The following is a 23,678-nucleotide window of genomic DNA, read 5'->3' as shown; positions in this document are numbered from 1 at the left end:
GGATTAACAAATTAGATCTTGGCATGTGCGATAGGAACTAATACTTTCTGCCTCTCAAAGAAAAATGTGTTCTATAAACTTTCAAGATATATTTCAGTTACTGAGAAAAATGCATGATAAACAACTGTAGCCTCAGAATAATGCACAACAAATGTGATTAAAAGCAGTTACCAAAAGAAATCGAAATTGGTAGAGGACAGGAACAGTCAGTCATTTTTCTTTATGTACTTGTACAATATTTAAAAGGTTTCCACAGTGAATGTGCATCATTTTGGTAATCTTATTTTAAACTTAAATCTGGAGGTGGGGACATAGTTGCAGCCTCTGAGAAGTTTAATGCTCAGACAACAAAACTGCATCTTCCCTGACGACAGACTATCATTAATTCACAATACAACACAATGTGTCAGACTGTTACAAAATGTAATCACTGACTTCAACTGGAATGAGTCACAAAATCTACACTAAGCCTTGCACAAACTGAAAGTAAACCTCATGTGGCCTTCAGAAGACCTTCTAAAATTCAACAATATTATTTTTTAAGCTTTGCATTAGACAACTGTTTCTTAATCAGAACTACATACAACCAAGTGAAGTTTGAGAGGATCTGCACAGTTATGAGACAAATCTGCTTTGAAAGCAAATTACAGAAAGCACAAAACAAGCTGTAACATCACAACTTGATGGGAGGAAACGGCAGATAAACAATTCAACAAAGTACACAATTAAGTATGTATAATTTCCTAGGTTTTGACAACATAAAAGGATGTGCCCTGATGAGGTGGGCCCACTGGGTAGCTCAGCAAATAGTCAAGTTGTATAAACCAATCACACCAATGAGCTAAGCACTAGTGAGGTGTGACATCTAGCTGCCCAGTTATAGCTTTTTTCTAACACGGAGTAATTCTTGATACATGGTAATAATGAGAGAACTCAAGACATTCTTTGAATTCAGCTGTTAACTTCAAACTTGGTACTTATAGTTTAGATCCACGTTAACCTTCTACACTATATAGATAATACTTGCTAATTTTATTTGTTGTATGAAAGAAATACAAACACAGTAACTTGGTTCATCATGTGGCTTCTTTTATAAAATGGCAAAAGGTGAAACTCAGCAAATGTAATGTGCATCATGCAAATTAGCATTTCAAACTCCAAACTCTCCCACCTGTCTAACAATGTCAAAAACCAGCATGGCAACTAGGTATGTCCATGGCTTACTCAGATCTACAAGGATCTCAGAACAATAAGAATATTTGAGTTTGCATCAAAGTCCTTGTAAAAAGCATGCTCACAAGTTATACACCTATGTAGCAAGTAAAGGAAGACTCAGCTGAAAAACTTGGTAAAATCATGTACAATAAAAACAGCAAACACAGTAATGGAACTTGATAGAAATAAAAAGATTCCGGGAGTTTCACTTCTAAAAATGACAGACTAGACGTGTGTGTTAGTTGTCCAGTCATGTCCGACTCTTTGCGACCGCATGGACTGTAGCCTACCAGACTCCTCTTCCATGGGATTTCCCAGGCAAGAATACTGGAGTGGGTTGCCCTCCCCTTCTCCAGGGAATGTTTCCGACTCAGGGATTCAACTTGCGTGTCCTACACTGAAGGGAGTTTCTTTACCACCTGAGCCACCAGGGAAGCCTGATAGACTAATTCAGACCAATCCTCCCACTGAAAATAATTTAAATAGCAAAAAATAATACTTTAATATCTGTTTTAAGGCACTAGAAAGCTTAAAAGATAAAGTCAGATGAGACCGAGATGCAAGATAAAGAAACCCAAAGAGGTCAGTCTATCTTCTGTCTCTTAAATATCAGCCCATTTCTGAAAATGAAGAAAAACAAGTTGATAATCCTTTCAAGGAAGGGTTAAATTTCCCCCATCCCCACATCCCAGAACTTTGGACTGGAATCCTAAAGGACTATATACCAGCAGTAAGGATGAATCAAAAACAGCTGAAACCTGGCGCTGAAGTGTAACACTATTTTCTCAAAGATAAATGATAAGGTAATTCATGATTGCTACGGTCCCTAATCTAATCTAACAAAAACGAAACATGTCCTTTCATACATAATAATTATCAAACTACCTGTGCAAGATTCCTCTGAAGAGATGAATATTTCTGTCATCACAAATAACCAATCAAAACCAAAAAGAAGGCAAAAACAATGTGATTAAAATCCAAGGAAAATAAGAGGTAATAGAAACAGACCTATAAAAGGTCCAAATAAGGGAGTTATGAGACAAAAGTATATAGTTTTAGGATTCTGGCAAAAAAAAAAAAAAAAAAACTACAAAGTAAAGAGAAAAGAAATAAAAATTCTAGAAATGAAATGTTCTGTAACGACTAAAAATAAAAATCAATAGGTGACTCTGACAGATTTGATTTAACCAAAGAAAGGAACTAAATGAAAGATCAGCAGAAAACATTCAAAATAAAGAATGGAGAAACAAATGTCTAAAATTATAGAAAATGAACCTAAGAGACAAAAAGGATAGACTGAAAAACTCTAACATTACATGAAATGTGAGGTCTAAAAAGAAGAGACAGAGAGTAAAGCAAAAATAACTTTTAAAAAGATAAGTGAAGTCACTCAGTCATGTCCGACTCTTTGCGACCTCATGGACTATAGCCTACCAAGTGCCTCCGCCCATGGGATTTTCCAGCCAAGAATACCGGAGGGGGTTGCCATTTCCTTCTCCAGGTGACCTTCCCAACCCAGGGTTCTTTCTCCCGCGTTGTAGACAGACGCATGATTGTCTGAGCTGCCAGGGAAGCCACACAACTATAAACATCAAACAACAAATCGATAGAACATGACTAGTAAAATTGTAGAAAACCAAAAACACAAAAAATTCAAAAGCAATTAAAGAAAAAATATGTATTATCCTCCAAAAAAGCACCACTAAGACAAACGGCTGACTTCTCAACAGAAACAACAAAACTCAAAAAATGATAAAACGTTATCTGCAAAGTACAGAATGGAGAAACAACCGCCTCTGTACAATTTTATATCTAGTGAAAATTCCTTTCAACAAAGCAAGTGAACTGAAGACACTTTCAGACAAATATAGACAGGACCTGTCTCCAAAAGACACACTCTAATAAAATTGTAAATGGAATTCTGTTTAGCATATGCAGATTCACTCTAAAGGAAATTTTAAAGTACGCTCCTAAGGTACATGTGGAATCTCAGAGATGCAGAAAGGAATAAAGAACACAGAAAGAAATGTAAATCAAAGAAGAATAAATATAAGGGTAAATCTAAAAGAACAATCTATATAAAATAATAATTAAAAGACACTTACTCCTTGGAAGGAAAGTTATGACCAACCTAGATAGCATATTAAAAAGCAGAGACGTTACTTTGCCAACAAAGGTCCGTCTAGTCAAACCTATGGTTTTTCCAGTAGTCATGTATGGATGTGAGTGTTGGACTATAAAGAAAGCTGACCACCAAAGAACTGATGCTTTTTAACTGTGGTTTGGAGAAGACTCTTGAGAGTCCCGTGGACTGCAAAGAGATCCAACCAGTCCATCCTAAAGGAAATCAGTCCTGAATATTCACTGGAAGAACTGATGCTGAAGCTGAAACTCCAATACTCTGGTCACCAGATGCGAAGAACTGACTCACTGGAAAAGACCCTGATGCTGGGAAAGACTGAGGGTGGGAGAAGTGGATGACAGAGGATGAGATGGTTGGATGGCGTCACCAACTCAATGGTCATGAGTTTGGGTAAACTCCGGGAGTTGGTGATGGACAGACAGGGAGGCCTGGCGTGCTGCAGTCCATGGGGTCGCAAAGACTCAGACTCAACTGAGCGACTGAGCTGAACTGACTGATGTAGCTCAATGAATACAAAATTAAACTACATGATAGTAACAGAAAAGTGGAGAGTGAGATTAATGGGGTTAGGATTTCCTAGGTCCTGCATTTCCTAGGAAGACTGTAAAGTGCTAATTTATATAAATTTGATAAATTTAGGATGCATGTTTTAATCCCTTCATTAACTATAAAAAGAGTAACAAACAAGGTACATTAGCAAGATAATATGGAAAATGAAAACTAATGAATCCAAAGGACAGAAAAAAAAATTTTTAAACATCAGAAGTGGAACCAATAGAAAGCAAATAGTAAGATGGTAGATTTATACAAACTAAATCAATATTTACATTAAATGTAATAGGGAAAATTTAAAATAATAATAGGGAAGTAAAGTCTGATGCTGTAAAGAGCAATACTGCATAGGAACATGGAATGTTAGGTCCATGAATCAGGGCAAATTGGAAGTGGTCAAACAAGTTATGGCAAGAGTGAATGTCGATTTTAGGAATCAGTGAACTAAGATGGACTGCAGTGGGTGAATTTAACTTAGATGACCATTATATCTACTACTGTGGGCAAGAATCCCTTAGAAGAAATGGAATAGCCCTAATAATCAGCAAAAGAGTCAGAAATGCAGTACTTGGATGCAGTCTCAAAAACAACAGAATGATCTCTGTTCAGTTTCAAGGCAAATCATTCAATATCACAGTCATCCAGTCTATGCCCCAACCAGTAATGCTGAAGAAGCTGAAGTTGAACACTTCTATGAAGAACTATAAGACCTTTTAGACCCAATGTTCATCGCAGCACTGTTTATAATAGCCAGGACATGGAAGCAACCTAGATGTCCATCAGCAGATGAATGGATAAGAAAGCTGTGGTACATATACACAATGGAGTATTATTCAGCCATTAAAAAGAATACATTTGAAGCAGTTCTAATGAGGTGGATGAAACTGGAGCCCATTATACAGAGTGAAGTAAGCCAGAAAGAAAAACACCAATACAGTATACTAACGCATATATATGGAATTTAGAAAGATGGTAACAATAACCCTGTGTACGAGACAGCAAAAGAGACACTGATGTATAGAACAGTCTTATGGACTCTGTGGGAGAGGGAGAGGGTGGGAAGATTTGGAAGAATGGAATTGAAACATGTAAAATATCATGTATGAAATGAGTTGCCAGTCCAGGTTCGATGCACGATACTGGATGCTTGGGGCTGGTGCACTGGGACGACCCAGAGGGATGGAATGGGGAGGGAGGAGGGAGGGTTCAGGATGGGGAACACATGTATACCTGTGGCGGATTCATTTTGATATTTGGCAAAACTAATACAGTTATGTAAAGTTTAAAAATAAAATAAAATTAAAAAATAAATAAATAAATAAAATAAAATAATTAAAAAAAAAAAAAAAAGACCTTTTAGAACTAACACCCAAAAAAGATGTCCTTTTCATTATAGGGGACTGGACTGCAAAAGTAGGAAGTCAAGAACCACCTGGAATAACAGGCAAATTTGGCCTTGGAGTACAGAATGAAGCAGGGCAAAGGCTAATAGAGTTTTGTCAGGAGAACGCACTGATCATAGTAAACACCCTCTTCCAACAACACAAGAGAAGACTCTAAACATAGATATCAACAGATGATCAACACTGAAAACAAACTGATTACATTCTTTGCAGCCAAAGATGGAGAAGCTCTATATAGTCAGCAAAAACAAGACGGGGAGCTGACTGTGGCTCAGATCATGAACTCCTTATTGCCAAATTCAGACTGAAATTGAAGAAAGGGGGGAAACGACTAGATCATTCAGGTATGACCCAAATCAAATCCCATATGGTTATACAGTAGAAGTAAGAAATAAAACTTACGGGAATAGATCTGATAGACAGAGTGCCTGATGAAATATGGATGGAGGTTTGTGACATTGTACACGAGACAGAGAGCAATACTGTAAAGTTTAAAAATTAAAAAAAATTAAAAAAAAAAGAAATGCAAAAAAGCAAACTAGCTGTCTGAGGAGGTCTTACAAATAGCTCTGATAAGAAGAGAAGTAAAAAGCAAAGAAGAAAAGGAAAGATATACCCATCTGAATGCAGAGTTCCAAAGAATAGCAAGGAGAGATAAGAAAGCCTTCTTCAATGATCAGTGGCAAGAAATAGAGGAAAACAATAGAATGGGAAGGACTAGAGATCTCTTGAAGAAAATGAGAGATACCAAGGGAACATTTCATGGAAAGATGGGCTCAATAAAGGACAGAAATGGTATGGACCTAACAGAAGCAGGATATATTAAGAAGAGGTGGCAACAATACATGGAAGAACTTTAAAAAAAAGATCTTCAAGACCAAGATAATCACAATGGTGTGATCACTCATCTAGAGACAGACATCCTGGAATGTGAAGTCAAGTGGGCCTTAGGAAGCATCACTATGAACAAAGCTAGTGGAGGTGATGGAATTCCAGTTGAGCTATTTCAAATCCTAAAAGATGATGCTGTGAAAGTGCTGCACTCAATATGTCAGCAAATTTGGAAAACTCAGCAGTGGCCACAGGACTGGAAACGGTCAATTTTCATTCCAATCCCAAAGAAAGGCAATGCCAAAGAATCCTCAAACTATCGCACAATTGCACTCATCTCACACACTAGTAAAGCAATGCTCAAAATTCTCCAAGCTAGGCTTCAGCAATACGTGAAACATGAACTTCCAGATATTCAAGCTGGTTTTACAAAAGGCAGAGGAACCAGAGATCAAACTGCCAACATCCTCTGGATCATTGAAAAAGCAAGAGAGTTCCAAAAAAATATCTATTTCTGCTTGATTGACTATGCCAAAGGCTTTGACTGTGTGGATCACAATAAATTGTGGAAAATTCTGAAAGAGATGGAAATACCAGACCACCTGACCTGCCTCTTGAGAAAACTGTATGCAGGTCAGGAATCAACTGTTAGAACTGGACATGCAACAACAGACTGGTTCCAAATAGGAAAAGGAGTACATAAAGGCTTTATATTGTCACCCTACTTATTTAACTTATATGCAGAGTACATCATGAGAAACGCTGGGCTGGAAGAAACACAAGCTAGAATCAAGATTGTTGGGAGAAATATCAATTACCTAAGATATGCAGACGACACCACCCTTATGGCAGAAAATGAAGAAGAATTAAAGAGCCTCTTGGTGAAAGTGAAACAGGAGAGTGAGAAAGTTGGCTTAAACATTCAGAAAACTAATATCATGGCATCCACCCCCATCAGATCAGATCAGTCACTCAGTCGTGTCCGACTCTTTTCGACCCCATGAATTGCAGCACACCAGGCCTCCTTGTCCATCACCAACTCCCGGAGTTCACTGAGACTCACGTCCATCGAGTCAGTGATGCATTCCAGCCATCTCATCCTCTGCTGTCCCCTTCTCCTCCTGCCCCCAATCCCTCCCAGCATCAGAGTCTTTTCCAATGAGTCAACTCTTCGCATGAGGTGGCCAAAGTACTGGAGTTTCAGCTTTAGCATCATTCCTTCCAAAGAAATCCCAGGGCTGATCTCCTTCAGAATGGACTGGTTGGATCTCCTTGCAGTCCAAGGGACTCTCAAGAGTCTTCTCCAACACCACAGTTCAAAAGCATCAATTCTTTGGTGCTCAGCCTTCTTCACAGTCCAAGTCTCACATCCATACATGACCACAGGAAAAACCATAGCCTTGACTAGACGAACCTTTGTTGGCAAAGTAATGTCTCTGCTTTTGAATATGCTGGTCCCATCACTTCATGGCAAATAGATGGGGAAACAGTGGAAACAGTGGCTGACTTTGTTTTTTTGGGCTCCAAAATCACTGCAGATGGTGACTGCAGCCATGAAATTGGAAGGAAAGTTATGACCAAACTAAACAGCATATTAAATAGCAGACATTACTTTGCCAACAAAGGTCCATCTAGTCAAGGCTATGGTTTTTCCAGTAGTCATGTATGGATATGAGAGTTGGACTCTAAAGACAGCTGATCGCCAAAGAATTGATGGTTTTGAACTGCAGTGTTGGAGAAGACTCTTGAGAGTCCCATGGACTGCAAGGAGATTCAACTAGTCCATCCTAAAGTAGACGAGTCCTGGGTGTTCATTGCAAGGACTGATGTTGAAGCTGAAACTCCAATACTTTGGCCACCTGATGCAAAGAGCTGACTCACTGGAAAAGACCCTGATGCTGGTTAAGATTGAGAGCAGGAGAAGGGGACAACAGAGGATAAGATGGTTGGATGGCATCACCGACTCAATGGACATGAGTTTGGGTAAACTCCGGGAGTTGGTGATGGACAAGGAGACCTGGCGTGCTGCAGTTCATGAGGTTGGAAAGAGTCAGACATGACTGAGTGACTGAACTGAACTGAATAGGGAAAATTCTCCTAATGACAAACAAAGATTGTCACATTTTTAAACGTTAAATGACACACTATAAAATAGCATAAAAATATCAAGTTCAGTTCGGTTCAGTCGCTCAGTCGTGTCCGACTCTTTGCGAACCCGTGAATCGCAGCACGCCAGGCCTCCCTGTCCATCACCAACTCCCGGAGTTCACTCAAACTCATGTCCATCGAGTCAGTGATGCCATCCAGCCATCTCATCCTCTGTCGTCCCCTTCTCCTCCTGCCCCCAATCCCTCCAGCATCAGTCTTTTCCAATGAGTCAACTCTTAGCAAGAGGTGGCCAAAGTACTGGAGTTTCAGCTTTAGCATCATTCCTTCCAAAGAACACCCAGGACTGATCTCCTTTAGAATGGACTGGTTGGATCTCCTTGCAGTCCAAGGGACGCTCAAGAGTCTTCTCCAACACCACAGTTCAAAAGCATCAATTCTTTGGCACTCTGCTTTCTTCACAGTCCAACTCTCACATCCACACCTGACCACTGGAAAAACCTTAGCCTTGACTAGACGGACCTTTGTTGGCAAAGTAATGTCTCTGCTTTTGAATATGCTATCTAGGTTGGTCATAACTTTCCTTCCAAGGAGTAGGTGTCTTTTAATTTCATGGCTGCAGTCGCCAGCTGCAGTGATTTTGGAGCCCAAAAAAAATAGTCTGATACTGTTTCCCCATCTATTTCCCATGAAGTGATGGGACCAGATGCCATGATCTTCGTTTTCTGAATGTTGAGCTTTAAGCCAACTTTTTCATTCTCTTCTTTCACTTTCATCAAGAGGCTTTTTAATTCCTCTTCACTTTCTGCCATAAGGGTGTTGTCATCCACATATCTGAGGTTATTGATATTTCTCCCGGTAATCTTGATTCCAGCTTGTGCTTCTTCCACCCCAGCGTTTCTCATGATGTATTCTGCATATAAGTTAAATAAGCAGGGTGACAATATACAGCCTTGACGTACTCCTTTTCCTATTTGGAACCAGTCTGTTGTTCCATGTCCAGTAATCAAATCAAGGCATAAATCTTATAAACAGTGTATTAGTTTGACTAATACACTATTCTCTCCAAGCTGATACAGAAACAATGTAATACAATCAAGATCGGCAAATTTTTAAACAATTTCACATTGATTCTAAGGTAAACACAAAGAGTAAAAAACACCAGACAATCTTGAAGAACAAAGTAAAAGGACTTACTCTATCATAGCACAACTTTTCACAAAGGAATATCAAGACAGTGTAATATTAAGCACTATTATTCAGACATAAAGATGACATAAATCCATTTCCAGCCACAGAGAAGAAAGTATTAGGTTGGTGCAAAAGTAATTGTGGTTTTGGACTGTGAATATTAAATCATTATAACTAGTCTCAAACACATCTTTATTAATCAAGATAGGAACCATTACAATCAACACATTTTTTCCAATGAGAAATTAATTTCTTTATTTCTATAGTATAAAAAATCCATGCATCAGGATTCAATGAACTCTTGAAAAGTATTTTCTACCTCCTGCTGGTTGTGGAAGCATCTTCCCTGCAAAAAGTTGTTGAGATGCTTGCAAGAAGTGGTAGTTGGTTGGTGAGAAGTCAGGTGAAGATGATGGATGAAGCAAACATTGTGTCCAATTTGTTCAACTTTTGAAGTGTTGGTTGTGTGATGTACAGTCAGGCATTGTCTTGGAGAAGAACTGGGCCCTTTCTGTTGACCAATGCCAGCTGCAGGCATTGCAGTTTTGGGAGCATATCATCGATTTGTTGAGCATACTTCTCAGATGTAGTGGTTTTGCTGGGATTCAGAAAGCTGTAGTGGATCAGACCAGCAGCAGACTACCAAACAGTGACCATGATCTTTTTTTGGTACGTGTTTGACTTTGGGAAATGCTTTGGAGCTTCTTGTCAGTCCAACCACTGAGCTGATCACTGCTGGTTGTTATAAAAAAATCCACTTTTTGTCACACATCACAACCTAATCGAGAAATGGTTCATTATTGTTGCATTCAGTTCAGTTGCTCAGTCATGTCCGACTCTTTGTAACCCCAAGGACTGAAGCACGCCAGGCTTCCCTGCCCATCACCAACTCCCAGAGCTTGCTCAAACTCATGTCCATTGAGTCGGTGATGCCATCCAACCATCTCATCCTCTGTCATCCCCTTCTCCTCCTGCTTTCAGTCTTTCCCAGCATCAGGAAACTTTCCAACGAGTCAGTTCTTTGCATCAGGTGGCCAAAGTATTGGAGTTTCAGCTTCAGCATCAGTCCTTCCAATGAATATTCAGGATTGATTTCCTTTAGGACTGACTGGTTGGATCTCCTTGCAGTCCAAGGGACTCTCAAGAGCCTTCTCTAACACCACAGGTCAAAAGCATCAATTCTTAGGCACTCAGCTTTCTTAATAGTCCAACTCTCACATCCATACAGGACCACTGGAAAAACCATAGGTTTGACTAGGTTGACCTTTGCTGGCAAAGTAATGTCTCTGCTTTTTAATATGCTGTCCAGGTTGGTCATAGCTTTTCTTCCAAGGAGCAAAATATTGTTGCATAGAATAAGAAAAGACAACACTTCAAAATGATGATTTTGTGGATTTTTGGTCAGCTCATGAAGCATCTACTTATCAAGCTTTTTCACCTTTCCAATTTGCTTCAAATGTCAAACAACCACAGAATGGTCAACACTGAGTTCTTCGGCAGCTTCTCATGCAGTTGAAAGAGGATCAGCTTCAATGACTGCTCTCAATTGGTCACTGTCAGCTTCCAATGGTCGGCCACTGTGCGCCTCGTCTTCTAGGCTCTCATCTCCTTCGCAAAACTTCTTGAATCACCAGTGCACTGCATGCTCATTAGCAGGTCCTGGGCCAAATGCGTTGTTGACATTGCAAGTTGTCTCCACTGTTTTATTACCATTTTGAACCCAAATAAGAAAATCTCTCACACTTGCTTTTTGTCTAACATCATTTCCATAGTCTAAAATACATATAAAATAAATAGCAAGAAGTTATTAGCACAGAAACATAAAGCAATAAATGTGCATTAAAATGATATATGACATAACCACATTTAAGAATGTATTCCAATATCAAAGGGCAAATTTCAACAATGCAAAAACCACAATTATTATACATCTGCACCAACCTAATAGAAATGATCACATAATATTAACTGATGTAGGGATACAGGGAAAGACAAGTATCATACGATATCACTTCTAGGTGGAATCTGATGAACTTTTTTCCAAAGAGAAACAGCTTCACAGATTTAGAATTGAAATTTATGGTTACAAAAAAAAAAAAAAAATGAGTTGGGCAGGGAGGAATCAGCTGGTTCATATAAACTTAAAACTACGATTTATAAAACAATCCACAAGGACCCACGGTATAGCACAAGGAACTCTATTCAAAAAGAAAGTACGATATGAGCACTGGGATAGACAAATTAACCAGATGATTGAACAGAGAGTCCAGTAACAGATGACTGCACGTATGAACACTTTATTTATGACCAAGACAGGATTGTAAAGTGGTGGAGAAACATAGTCCTTTCAGTAAACGAGACTGAATCAACTGGATATCCATAGAAAATGTATGACCTCTGCTTCACATCAGAAACAAATATCAATTTCAAGTACATAATAGATTTTAATGTGAAAGGTAAAACACTATGCTCTCAAAAGATTATATAAAGGAATATTTTCATGATTTTAAAATAAGGACCAATTCCTTAATAAGTCAAAAAAGCACTAACCAAAATAGATGGAAAATGAACTAAATTAGATTTTAAGAAAAGACTCAAATTAAGAGAGTTTAAAAACAAGAACAACAAAAAAAAAAACAACAAAGAAACAGCTGTGGAATGGGAGACAATAAATGCAAAACAGATAACTGACAAAGTGCTCATGTAAAAACTTATTAAAACCTCCCACAAATCAATAACAAAAAGACAATCAACCCAATAAAAACAGTGGGCAAAAGAAGAACTGGCATTTCACGAAAGAAAATAGCCAGTAGCCAAACATGAAAAGATGCTGATCACCATTAATCATGAAAATGCCAATTAGAACCATGATAAGATACTGTAAGCACCTAACACAATGGCTGCTAATGAAAGACTAATAATATCAAGTCTTTGAAAAGCAACACAGTTTCTCACACACTGCTACCGGGAGTGTAAATTAGTGAAGCCACTTTGGACATCTGTCTATCAGTATCTACTAAGTTGGAAGGCACCTAGCAACTGCACTCCATGGTATATATCAACAGAAATACATGCACATGTGCACTAAAATAGATTGGTAACAGTAGAGTATTTGTTCAGTTCAGTTCAGTTCAGTCGCTCAGTCGTGTCCGACTCTTCGCGACTCCCTGAATCACAGCACGCCAGGCCTCCCTGTCCATCACCAACTCCAGGAGTTCACTCAGATTCACGTCCATCGAGTCAGTGATGCCATCCAGCCATCTCATCCTCTGTCATCCCCTTCTCCTCCTGCCCCCAATCCCTCCCAGCATCATGAGTCTTTTCCAATGAGTCAACTCTTCGCATGAGGTGGCCAAAGTACGGAGTTTCAGCTTCAGCATCATTCCTTCCAAAGAAATCCCAGGGCTGATCTCCTTCAGAATGGACTGGTTGGATCTCCTTGCAGTCCAAGGGACTCTCAAGAGTCTTCTCCAACACCACAGTTCAAAAGCATCAATTCTTTGGCGCTCAGCCTTCTTCACAGTCCAACTCTCACATCCATACAGGATCACAGGAAAAACCATAGCCTTGACTAGACGGATCTTTGTTGGCAAAGTAATGTCTCTGCTTTTGAATATGCTGTCTAGGTTGGTCATAACTTTCCTTCCAAGGAGTAAGCGTCTTTTAATTTCATGGCTGCAGTCACCATCTGTAGTGATTTTGGAGCCCAGAAAAATAAAGTCTGACACTGTTTCCACTGTTTCCCCGCCTATTTCCCATGAAGTGATGGGACCAGATGCCATGATCTTCGTTTTCTGAATGTTGAGCTTTAAGCTAACTTTTCCACTCTGCTCTTTCACTTTCCTTAGGAGGCTTTTGAGTTCCTCCTCACTTTCTGCCATAAGGGTGGTGTCATCTGCATATCTGAGGTTACTGATATTTCTCCCAGCAATCTTGATTCCAGCTTGTTTCTTCCAGTCCAGTGTTTCTCATGATGTACTCTGCATATAAGTTAAATAAGCAGGGTGATAATATACAGCCTTGACGTACTCCTTTTCCTATTTGGAACCAGTCTGTTATTCCGTGTCCAGTTCTAACTGTTGCTTCCTGACCTGCATATGGGTTTCTCAATAGGCAGGTCAGGTGGTCTGGTATTCCCATCTCTTTCAGAATTTTCCACAGTTTATTGTGACCCACACAGTCAAAGCCTTTGGCTTAGTCAATAAAGCAGAAATAGATGCTTTTCTGGCACTCTCTTGCTTTTTCAATGATCCAGAGGATGTTGGCAATTTGATCTCTGGTTCCTCTGCCTTTTCTAAAACCAGCTTGAACATCAGGAAGTTCACAGTTCACATATTGCTGAAGCCTGGCTTGGAGAATTTTGAGCATTGCTTTACTAGCATGTGAGATGAGTGCAATTGTGCGGTAGTTTGAGCATTCTTTGGCATTGCCTTTCTTTGGGATTGGAATGAAAACTGACCTTTTCCAGTCCTGTGGCCACTGCTGAGTTTTCCAAATTTGCTGGCATATTGAGTGCAGCACTTTCACAGCATCATCTTCCAGGATTTAAAATAGCTCAACTGGAATTCCATCACCTCCACTGGCTTTGTTCGTAGTGATGCTTTCTAAGGCCCTCTTGACTTCACATTCCAGGATGTCTGGCTCTAGGTCAGTGATCACACATTATGATTATCTGGGTCATGAAGATCTTTTTTGTACAGTTTTTCTGTGTATTCTTGCCATCTCTTCTTAATATCTTCTGCTTCTGTTAGGTCCATACCATTTCTGTCCTTTATCGAGCCCATCTTTGCATGAAATGTCCCCTTGGTATCTCTAATTTTCTTGAGGAGATCTCTAGTCTTTCCCATTCTGTTGTTTTCCTCTATTTCTTTGCATTGATCACTGAGGAAGGCTTTCTTATCTCTTCTTGCTATTCTTTGGAACTCTGCATTCAGATGCTTATATCTTTCCTTTTCTCCTTTGCTTTTTGCTTCTCTTCTTTTCACAGCTATTTATAAGGCCTCCCCAGACAGCCATTTTGCTTTTTTGCATTTCTTTTCCATGGTGATGGTCTTGATCCCTGTCTCCTGTACAATGTCACTCATTCCATAGTTTATCAGGCACTCTATCTATCAGATCTAGGCCCTTAAATCTATTTCTCACTTCCACTGTATAATCATAAGGGATTTGATTTAGGTCATACCTGAATGGTCTGATGGTTTTCCCTACTTTCTTCAATTGAAGTCTGAATTTGGTAATAAGGAGTTCATGATCTGAGCCACAGTCAGCTCCTGGTCTTGTTTTTGTTTGTAATGGCCCCAAATTTGAGATAACTTAAATATCTATCACAAAATGTTAAAATAACTGCAGTATATCCATACAATGCAATACTAAGGACCAATAAACATGAACAAACTACAAGTTCATGACATATCACCCAAAAATATCACAATCGTGGTCAGCAAAAGAAGTCAGACACACACACACACAAAAATGCCTACATGGTTCCATTTATATAAACAGCTAAAACATGCAAAATTAATCTATGGATTCAAAAGTCAAAATCATGGTCAGAAAAGGAGAAACTATGATTGGGAGGGGAAATACAGAGGCTTATTGTGCACTGACAATGCTCTGTTTTCTAGATCTGGGTTGTGGTTTCATGAGTGTGCTTACCTTGTAAAGATTCATCAAGCTATACACTAATAAGCGCACTTTCCTGTAAGTACATTATACCTCCAAACTTTTTAAACTAAAAATAAGTGACATTAAGTTGTTATCTTTGAAAACAGAGCATATCCATCTCTTAGCATATGTGGCCAATAAATTCAAACTTCAAAAAATAAGTTCAGCATATTATGTAAGAACCTGTACACATAGTAACATCTGGAGAAAAATTACAACTGCAGAAAAATTATCTGCTTTTATTAGGAACCTCTTAATTTCAATAAAACAAGAAAAGAAAATTTTGCCACTACTCTCAAAGTCTTTGTGGTAAATGAATGAATGAATACACAGTGCTCCTGAAATGGATAAGTTTGCAACTGAACAGTTTAGTGACCACTTCAACTGATAACTTTTTCTCCAGAAAAAAGAAAAAAAAAAAAAAAAAAAAAAAACTTGATGATGCAAAGAAATGGACACCGTATATACTTCATTTTTAATCTTAATTCCAAAAAGAATAGTGATTTCACAAAAAGAGATCACTGAATAATTAGTGTCAACAATCTGAGTTTGAAATAAAACTCAAGATTAGGGCTTTTTTTTTTTCAGTCAGCACCATGTCAAACAAAAAACAGAGCAAGGAGGCCTTTGCAGTAGGGGTGACCACATGCTTCTGGGAGATGACTTAAAAATACTTCACAGAGTGCTACAGAGTCACTACCAAAAATTCTGTATTTCTCAAATATCATTTAATAAAAGCACAACATCACTGACTCAATAAAATTTAAAATATCTTTAAAATAGTCATAACCAAACTCTAAAAATTAATTCTATCTTTAACATAATACCACTATAAATATTTCAAGCCTCAATGCCTAAAATTCATGAATATTTTAGACAAAATGGTATATAGTACACAAAAAGTTAAAATCTACTATACTGATTGTGATTATGACCAGCTCAATTACCCTAGCACCTGGGTATGAAATAAAACTTTCTATGAACAAGGAGATCTCACCACATCTTGTTTTTGGGCTTCATTAAGTTTTTCAGTCAATTCTTCCAAAGCCCTTCTTGTTGCAGCATCCGACCTAGGCAAACAAACAAACAACAACAAAAAACAAATTTTAAGTCAGCTATTTGAGAAAATACACATAATTCATGATACTTACAATATCACAATATGTTATTACATAATACTCTGCTGCAGTGGGTCTCAGAGGTTAGCAAACATATGAAACACCTGGAGGACGTGTTACACAGAATCTGTCAGGAGATCTGCATTGGAGCCCAAGAAGGCATTCCTACAGATTCCTAGGTGATGCTGATACTGCCTGTCTGGAGACTACATTTTGAGAAATAATGCTATACTACATCATCACCTTCACTTAAAAAAAAAAAAAAAGACTGTAATTCTCAATTTAAATTAAGAAGAATGAAAGAGGTAAGGAGGACAAAACTCTCGATCTTACATCCTCTCCAGCAATTCATCATCAAATTACATCTGAGATTACTGTACAAACTCTGTCCCCACTGATTTATCTCCCATTACCTTTTTCCCATCAAATTAATAACACACATGACAAATAATCGAATAGTACAGGAAACTTACAAAGAAAAGCAGAGACCTTCCTCTCTCACATTTATCTGGTTCCAATCCCCGCTGGCAACCATGCTCGCCTAATACATTTTAATTACTTTGCTGGTTACCGCCATCATTTTCAACTCTAGATATTGTCAACTCTGTTTTGAAATATTTAACTCACTAGCACTGCTCTCCAATTTCAGATAAATTTATTACTATTTTCAGTTCTTTTATTAGTCACCTGTATAACCTACTTAATATATTTATGCCCATTCTGAACTACTTCACTATAGAGAATTAATCCTTTCTCCTTACATTCTATCATGCTCGCATTTTAGTCAGCTTCCTACCCGGATCACTAACTTCCCAGCGCTTTTGCTTTTTCTACTTTCCCATTATCTTTTGACCTTATTAACACATCACTGATATTTTTCTCCCACTTATTACTGAATCATCTTTTAAGAATCTACGCCATTCTTCCTAACTACATTCATCTCAAAGGCTACTTACTTCCTGCTCTAATTCAGTGATTAATTCCTGGACCTGCTATATGGCTATCATGCTGGGAATTACTTTCACTGAAGTCCTTGGTAAGTTTTACTATTTCTTACTTTACAGACTTCCTTCACTGTACTTCTTTCAGGGCTTCTGTGGTTCCATGTGCTGCTGGATTTCCCATCCCTGACTAGCTCTTGCCCTCAGGCCAGCTCTTCTTTTTATATGACTTCTAAATATTGGAACTCCTAGAACTCCCTGTCCTTGATGCTCTCCCTACAGTTTCCCTCTGGATGTCATCCATTATCATAGTTCCAAATACCACTTCCATATGCTGACCACTCGTAAATGTCTCTAATGGAGACTTTTCCTTGGGGTTCCAAAGTAAATGTCTGGCTGCATTTCTTACATTTCCACTTGGATGTCTCACAGGTATCTGAAATCTAATGTATCCAAGGTCAAACTCTGAGTTTCTATGCCTCACCTAACCCTGGGCTTCCCTGGTGGCTTAGACGGTAAAGAATCTGCCTGCAATGCAGGAGATCAAGGACCCAATCCCTGGGTTGGAAAGATCCCCTGGAGAAGGGAATGACAACCCACTCTAGTATTCTTGCCTGGAGAATCCCATGGACAGAGGAGCCTGGTGGGCTACGGTCCTTGGAGTCGCAAAATAGTCGGACACGACTGAGCAGCTAACACTTTCACCTACCCCACCAGTCTTCCGTATTTCAAAATGAGGAAAACAATAATTACCACTTCAATAAAATTGTTTTAAGAAATAAACCTAAATCTACCTGACATGAAATAAGTGTGCAATACTATTTACTGGTGGCAGTAGTAATAAGCTAACAGTAAGGTCTTTAATTATTACTAAATGTCCTGCCTTCCTTACAGAGAAGAAGAAAAGTTACACAGACTACAGTTGATATTCATAGATTTAACCTTAATAGCTTGACTCTTTTTGCTATAGCAACATAAAACTGGCATGTGGAATGATTTCATTAGCTAGAATAGGAATTAGCAAGGGAATTTGGTAAATGAATTTTAATTAACCTTTTTCTCCCTAATCATTGCTGTATACAGATTGTGACTTTTACAATGGGATAAAATGTTCCTGGAAAACTATGGCCTCTAGATAGCCAGTGGGAATTTGCTATATGATGCAGGGAGCTCAAATCCAGTGTTCTGTGATAATCTAGAGGGGAGGGATGGGGTGGGAGGTGGGAGGGAGGTTCATAAAGAGGACATATGTATAATTATGGCTGATTCATGTTAATATACGGCAGGAATCAATACAATATTGTAAAGCAATTATCCTCCAATTAAAAATAAATTTAAAAAGAGCAAGAAAAATATGGCCTCTAAATGAAAGCCAACTGTCACTACTTATGATGAAAATAAAGACAGAGAAGAAATCTTAAATAAAGTGATACTTCTTGGGACAACCCAGAATTGACAAAACTGCAAAAACTGGGCAGATGTAAACAACTGGCCTTTGAAGATTTCAACTGAAAGATAAAATGTCTGATTCTACAACGGCTCATGTCCGCTGATGAATTCTACATTATGTTTGCTCCAGTGTCGGTCAGCTGGTCTCGGGCTCTCTCTCCAATGCACTGGGTTAGCCAAAAAGTTCATTTGAGTTTTTCCATAAGATACTACAGAGAAACCTGCTGGGAGCCGGCACATTGCATATTGAGTGAGGATCTGGAATAGCTCAACTGGAATTCTATCACTTCCGGGAGCCACCGTGAGGCACTCCGCCCATGACAAAGGTCATGAGGAAGGAGGCTCGGCATACGCAAAGGCGGGATCGAGCCTCAGGAGTCCCCCTGGAAATTCTCGAGCATCTACCCCCAAAACCAGAGTCTGCCTACTTTCTGCTTTGTGCTTTCACCTACACCTCTGACTTTACGGGGGGCTGTCCCCCACTACCTCTCTCTGAAAAAAGAGTTAGCTCACAGCTCCAGTTAATAATTCCTGGGTGTGACAGTGTTTAACCTACAAACTCCTTTGGAAATCCTCTAGCCTGCCTGAATGGGTTTTTCCGGCCACATGTGATTGTTCAGAGCCTCCCAACTGTGAGAGGCAGGAGATGTTCTAAACTGCCTAAACACAGATTCCTTTGAGTAGTTAAAAGATTGATTAGAAAATGTATTGGTGAAGGGTTTTTCACTTGTTGGGCCAATGTTTGCTGCTAAGTCTCCATACTCCTACTGTGTCCTTGGCAGTGTATTGATTGATGTAATGGGTGTATAGAAATGTAAAATGCAGCTTTGTTCAATGCTTTTTGGAAGGCTGGCGCCTGACTTTGGAATAATCACCTTTAGAGAAAGATAAGTTTCTTAAAATGTTAACAGGCCTCCGGGCCAGAAGATGATGTCTATCACCTGAACTTTTGCATATGATAAGTTTACAGGAAAAAAGCCTGGCTTGCTGCATGACTCTACCCCTTCCCCCATTATCCTCTATGCATAACTTAAGGTATAAAAACTACTTTGGAAAATAAAGTGCGGGCCTTGTTCACTGAAACTTGGTCTCCCCATGTCATTCTTCCCTTTAACTTCTGGCTGAGCGTCCATCTGGAGCGTGGATGTCCTCTGCGACCATTTATTTGCCTGGGCTTCTAAGACCCACTCGAGAAGGTGTCTAAGGTGGGGCACCTTCCGCTATTCGAGAGGGCGCCTGCGGCCTCCGTGGTCAGAGCTAACCTGGTGTCACGGGTTATATTGATTTTCCGCGTAAACCAAGCCACTCAGCTTCTTTTCTCCACTGAATTTTCTTACTGAGCTATCCTTATTTCAGCCGCTTTTCTCCACTGAATTTCCTCACTGAGCTATCCTTATTCTATTACTCTTTGTATCCTTAATTAAAGTGTAATTAAGCAGTTATTCCCTGACCCTCGCCTAGCCGTCTCTCCTTCGAATACCCTGGATCAGCCGGGGCTGGTCCCCGGCAGGTGGCGTATATATTATATGGTAACAAGTATAAACTATATAAATACATTTTACATTTAGGTATATCTGTATACTAAAATGAGATAAAGAGGTTATACATTTATTTTTTAAATTTATACAAAGACCTAAACTAAACATTAGACCAAAATTAACATATCTTTAAATTCATGTTGTTAAAATGTAAATTTTAAAAATTAAAAAATTAAATTGACAACTGCTTGACAATTCCTTTGCCATAAAACCCCCATAGGTGTAATTTGAGTAACCAGACAAAAAATTGGTTTTATGGCAAAACGGCTCCCTAGAGTGGGTCCATCTTCCCGCTCAAACTAAAAAAGTAGTGGCTTCTTATCTAGGATTAATAGCTACTTTGATATTAAAAGAAAAAAGCGGAACATTGAATTATTTGGTAAAGAGCCATCAGAAATTGTAATTCCATATAATAAAAAACAACTTGATGTGCTTCTAATGTTTGAAAATTGGCAGATTACTATAAGAAACTATTTTGGTCAAAATTTTTGCATCATTTTCCTTCACATGTTTTGCTGAATTTTATATCCAGGCATCCAGTTATTTTTCCTGTCAGATGTAAACAGTCTCCTATTCCAAATGCTCAGATAGCCTTTACTGACAGGTCAGCAAATGGTAAAGCCTCCATAGTTACTAAAAATCACCAAAAGGTTTTAGAAACACAGGAAACTTCAGCTCAAAGAGCTGAACTAACAGCAGTCATAGAGGCTTTTGCTATGTTTACAGATGAGGAATTTAATCTTTACTCTGATTCTCAGTATGTGGTCAGGCTGATTCCACACATTGAAACTGCGGTTTTGCCTGAAAATAAAACTACCATATTTCATTTGTTAACTAAGTTACAGCAACAAATTTGGAAAAAAAAATAAAATATTTTTCATTGGACACATTCGGGCTCATCCGGATTGCCTGGCCCTTTAAATGCCTTTAATGATTTGGCTGACTTGTTAACCAAAAATACAGTGGCTGCTGTGATTGAGGAGGCCAGAGCCTCTCACTCACTTCATCATCAATATACTACTGCCTTAAGATAACAATTCCAAAGAGAGATAGCAATTCCAAAGCAGTTCCCAGAGAGACTGCTCGAGAGATTGTGCGTTCTTGCTTACACTGCCCTACTGTTTATAATAATCTACCTATGGGAGTTAATCCTCATGGTCTCAAACCTAACGTACTCTGGCAAATGGATGTAACTCATGTTTCTTCATTTGGAAAACTGTCCTTTGTTCATGTAACTGTAGATACCTTTTATCACGTTATTATTACAACTGCTCGTACCGGAGAGGCAGTTAAAGATGTGATACAACATCTCTTTACTTGTTTTTCATATTTGGGCCTGCCAAAAGCTCTGAAAACTGACAATGCTCCTGCTTACACTTCTAAGTCTTTTCAGAAATTTTGTATAAAGTTTCAAATTAAACATAATACAGGCATCCCTTATTATCCACAGGGACAAGCCATTGTTGAAAAAACGCATCAAACATTAAAAATCCAAATTCAAAAACTAAAAGAAGGGGAGTTTAAGTATAGTTCTCCCCATCAAATCTTGCAACATGCTCTTTTCGTAATAAATATTTTAAATACTGATTTCAGCCAGAACTATTGCAATGCTTCGTCATTGGTGCCTGGAGCAATTAAATGCAAAACCATTAGTCAAATGGAAGGCCCTCTCAGGACAATGGAAGGGTCCTGACCCATTATTAACTATCGGTCGAGGATGTGCTTATATTTTTCCACAGGATGCAGATTCTCCAATTTAGACAGGCTGATTCACCATGTTGCAGACCCCCAGACATCCAGTTCACCCATTGCTTCGATCACAAAAGAGGAGCCCGCCAGAAGGGGAGGCAAGATAAACATCGAGATCCCGGCGGGACCGACGGGGCTGCTGCAGCGCGAACTCCAACCAGAAAATAATTCTACTTATTCTGATTTGGCTTGTCTACCCTCTCCTTATGTTTTTCTCTTTACCAACGATTCTGGAAAACTTAATGTACATGTGACTTTAAACTGGACCCAATGTAGTGACCTGTGAATAATGTATGCTCTCATCTTGTTTAAACCCTCAATATAATGTTTGCTCCTTTGTAGTGTTACAACGTCCACCTTATCTTATAATGTAACCACTTATTGATATAACTATAGTCTTGCCGTGTTACAACAACTACGAGATTTAATGCGACAACGGCGATTTGTGGGCTTACTTATTTTAGGAATATCGGCTTTGATAGCAGCAATTACTTCTGTTACTGCGGCAGCAATATCATTGAGTCAACAAGTGCATACTGCCCAATATGTTGATATCATGTCTAAAAATGTCTCTTTAACTCTAGCAACACAGGAAGTTATAGATAGAAAATTGGAGATGAGAGTAGATGCCTTAGAAGAGGCAATAATGCATATTGGGACTGAGTTACAGGCGTTAAAAGTGAAAATGGCTCTGTCTTGCCACGCTGATTACCGGTGGATATGCGTGACATCTTTAAAGGTAAATGAGACAGACTATGAATGGGAAAAAATCAAAAATCATATCTCAGGTGTTTGGAACAGCTCTGACATTTGGCCTGGACTTAGTGAAACTTCATAATCAAATACAGACCCTGAAACACTCTTGACTGGATTTTACCGCAGCTAATGACTTTTTTCACACTTTCTCTGACTTCATTTCAGGAAAAAACATTCTGTCTAATATCCTTGGATACATCGCTGCTGGTGCTTTAATTTTGCTTCTCATATTCATTCTTCCTTGTATTGTCAAGATTCTTCGGCAGAACATTCAGAAGCTCGCGACTGAGCTGCATCTGGCTGTTTTAAGAAATAAAAAAGGGGGAGATGCTGGGAGCCGGCACATTGCATATTGAGTGAGGATCTGGAATAGCTCAACTGGAATTCTATCACTTCCGGGAGCCACCGTGAGGCACTCCGCCCATGACAAAGGTCATGAGGAAGGAGGCTCGGCATACGCAAAGGCGGGATCGAGCCTCAGGAGTCCCCCTGGAAATTCTCGAGCATCTACCCCCAAAACCAGAGTCTGCCTACTTTCTGCTTTGTGCTTTCACCTACACCTCTGACTTTACGGGGGGCTGTCCCCCACTACCTCTCTCTGAAAAAAGAGTTAGCTCACAGCTCCAGTTAATAATTCCTGGGTGTGACAGTGTTTAACCTACAAACTCCTTTGGAAATCCTCTAGCCTGCCTGAATGGGTTTTTCCGGCCACATGTGATTGTTCAGAGCCTCCCAACTGTGAGAGGCAGGAGATGTTCTAAACTGCCTAAACACAGATTCCTTTGAGTAGTTAAAAGATTGATTAGAAAATGTATTGGTGAAGGGTTTTTCACTTGTTGGGCCAATGTTTGCTGCTAAGTCTCCATACTCCTACTGTGTCCTTGGCAGTGTATTGATTGATGTAATGGGTGTATAGAAATGTAAAATGCAGCTTTGTTCAATGCTTTTTGGAAGGCTGGCGCCTGACTTTGGAATAATCACCTTTAGAGAAAGATAAGTTTCTTAAAATGTTAACAGGCCTC

The 23,678-nt window shown here is 39.0% G+C and overlaps 1 protein-coding gene across 15 annotated transcripts in view; it reads right to left on the bottom strand.

Moving 5' to 3' along the window:
- Nucleotides 1–23,678, bottom strand: part of CEP128 (centrosomal protein 128) — a 601,725-nt gene that overhangs the window by 400,524 nt on the left and 177,523 nt on the right. For all 15 annotated transcript variants that reach the window (XM_045162006.1, XM_045162005.1, XM_045162004.1 and 12 more), the window contains one exon: nucleotides 16,103–16,175. In XM_045162006.1, the coding sequence (XP_045017941.1) occupies nucleotides 16,103–16,175 (73 nt within the window). The remainder of the gene's footprint in view (nucleotides 1–16,102; nucleotides 16,176–23,678) is intronic.

This window comes from Bubalus bubalis, chromosome 11 (assembly GCF_019923935.1).
Source record: "Bubalus bubalis isolate 160015118507 breed Murrah chromosome 11, NDDB_SH_1, whole genome shotgun sequence".
Taxonomy (NCBI): Eukaryota; Metazoa; Chordata; class Mammalia; order Artiodactyla; family Bovidae; genus Bubalus; species Bubalus bubalis.
The sequence above is the reverse complement of the archived record's forward strand: the minus strand, read 5'-3'. Positions and strand labels throughout refer to the sequence as shown.